This window comes from Mus caroli, chromosome 10 (genome assembly GCF_900094665.2).
Source record: "Mus caroli chromosome 10, CAROLI_EIJ_v1.1, whole genome shotgun sequence".
Lineage (NCBI taxonomy): Eukaryota > Metazoa > Chordata > Mammalia > Rodentia > Muridae > Mus > Mus caroli.
In genome coordinates, this window is record NC_034579.1 from 74,161,730 (window position 1) to 74,163,184 (window position 1,455).

General features: G+C 52.5%; 1 protein-coding gene across 1 annotated transcript in view; it reads left to right on the forward strand.

The window, feature by feature from the left end:
• C10H19orf24 (chromosome 10 C19orf24 homolog) overlaps window positions 1-1,112 on the forward strand; it is a 2,415-nt gene extending 1,303 nt beyond the window's left edge. The window contains exons 2-3 of the mRNA XM_021175067.2: window positions 186-302; window positions 793-1,112. Of these exons, the coding sequence (XP_021030726.1) occupies window positions 186-302; window position 793 (118 nt within the window). The 3' untranslated portion in view covers window positions 794-1,112. The remainder of the gene's footprint in view (window positions 1-185; window positions 303-792) is intronic.
• Window positions 1,113-1,455: the final 343 nt, after the last annotated feature.

Here is a 1,455-nt window from a genome sequence, read left to right on the forward strand (position 1 = left end):
CCTGCCTCTGCCTCCCGAGTGCTGGGATTAAAGGTATGCCACCACGCCCTGAGCACTTGTAGTTCTTATAACAAAGGATTCACATCTGGCAAGTGCTTTGGGGGTGGAGGGAAGCACTGAGTGGGTCCCGTGGACTTGGTGTCACCTGTGCTGAAGTTGTTTCTGAGGGTGTTTCTGTCCTGCAGACTCAAGAAGTCACAGCGAAGGAGGTATGGGCTCCTGACCAACACGGAGGAGCATGAAGAGATGGCCTCTCAGGACAGCGAGGAAGAGACTGTCTTTGAAACCAGGAATCTGAGATGGTAGGAAGGACTTCATCACTGAGACAAACTCAAGGGACAATGTCTCTAAAAGGGCTCAGGGTCTAGCTCAGAGCTAGAATCCCCCAATGAGGGGCTGGGAGTGTGCCAAGGAGGTGTAGTGTTAATAGGGGTTTTGGAAGCTCTAATGGAAACAGATGTTGGAGGAGAGTGCCACACAGGGAACGTGGTACCACAGAGGGTAGAGCAGAACTGCAATGAGAACAGAGGTGGCTTCCTCAGGGTTCTGAGCAGAGCTGATTGTCCTGTCCTGGTGATGGCTGGTATAGAGCCAGGACCACAATAGGCACTAGATCTGGCTTTCCAAGGGCCCTGGACACCAACTTTAGCATCTTCTGTGGTCTCTTCTCCCTACCCTGGTGGACCTGCAAGGGACATAAACCTTCTGAAGGCTGGGCTGGGCTGGATTGGAAGGAGGTCCATCCAGTCCCATCCTTCAATCCCTTGTCTTGTCCTGTTCCTCCCCTTGCAGATGTTGAGATGGAGATGGCAGGCTGCAAGAACAAGAGAGAACATGTAGTTCTGTGAGCTCTGATGTCAACCTTCCTGGATGGAGCCTGCACAGGCCCTAGGGGGCTGCATGGGCCAAGACAGCATAGAGACCTCATTGAGACTAGCCCACAGACTAGAGGCCCCCAAGGCCAGGCTGATGCGGGCTGCTCCATCAGTCTGCCTCCTGTAAGGGACAAGAGCATTGTCTGATAAGGTGTGATGGAGCAGGGGGGCCTGGGGATCTCTGTGCGCCTTCCTGCTGCTTTGGCAATAATAAATGAAGAGTGGCTTTGTAGCTTATCTGAGACCTCCCCCTTGATGCCACACTCAGGTATCCTGGTGAAGTGAATGAGGGTGTCATGCCTGGCTGCCCTGCCTAGGACAGGGCTCTCCTGTTCATGTCACTGTCCCTAGAAACTATTCTTTTTCTTTTTCTTTTTTTTTATAGTATAGAATAGAGTTTATTCAGGGCATGGGGAGGGGAGTTAAGAGGGTAGCAGAGGGCTGGTGAGATGGCTCAGTGGGTAAGAGCACCCGACTGCTCTTCCGAAGGTCCGGAGTTCAAATCCCAGCAACCACATGGTGGCTCACAACCATCCGTAATGAGATCTGACTCCCTCTTCTGGAGTGTCTGAAGACAGCT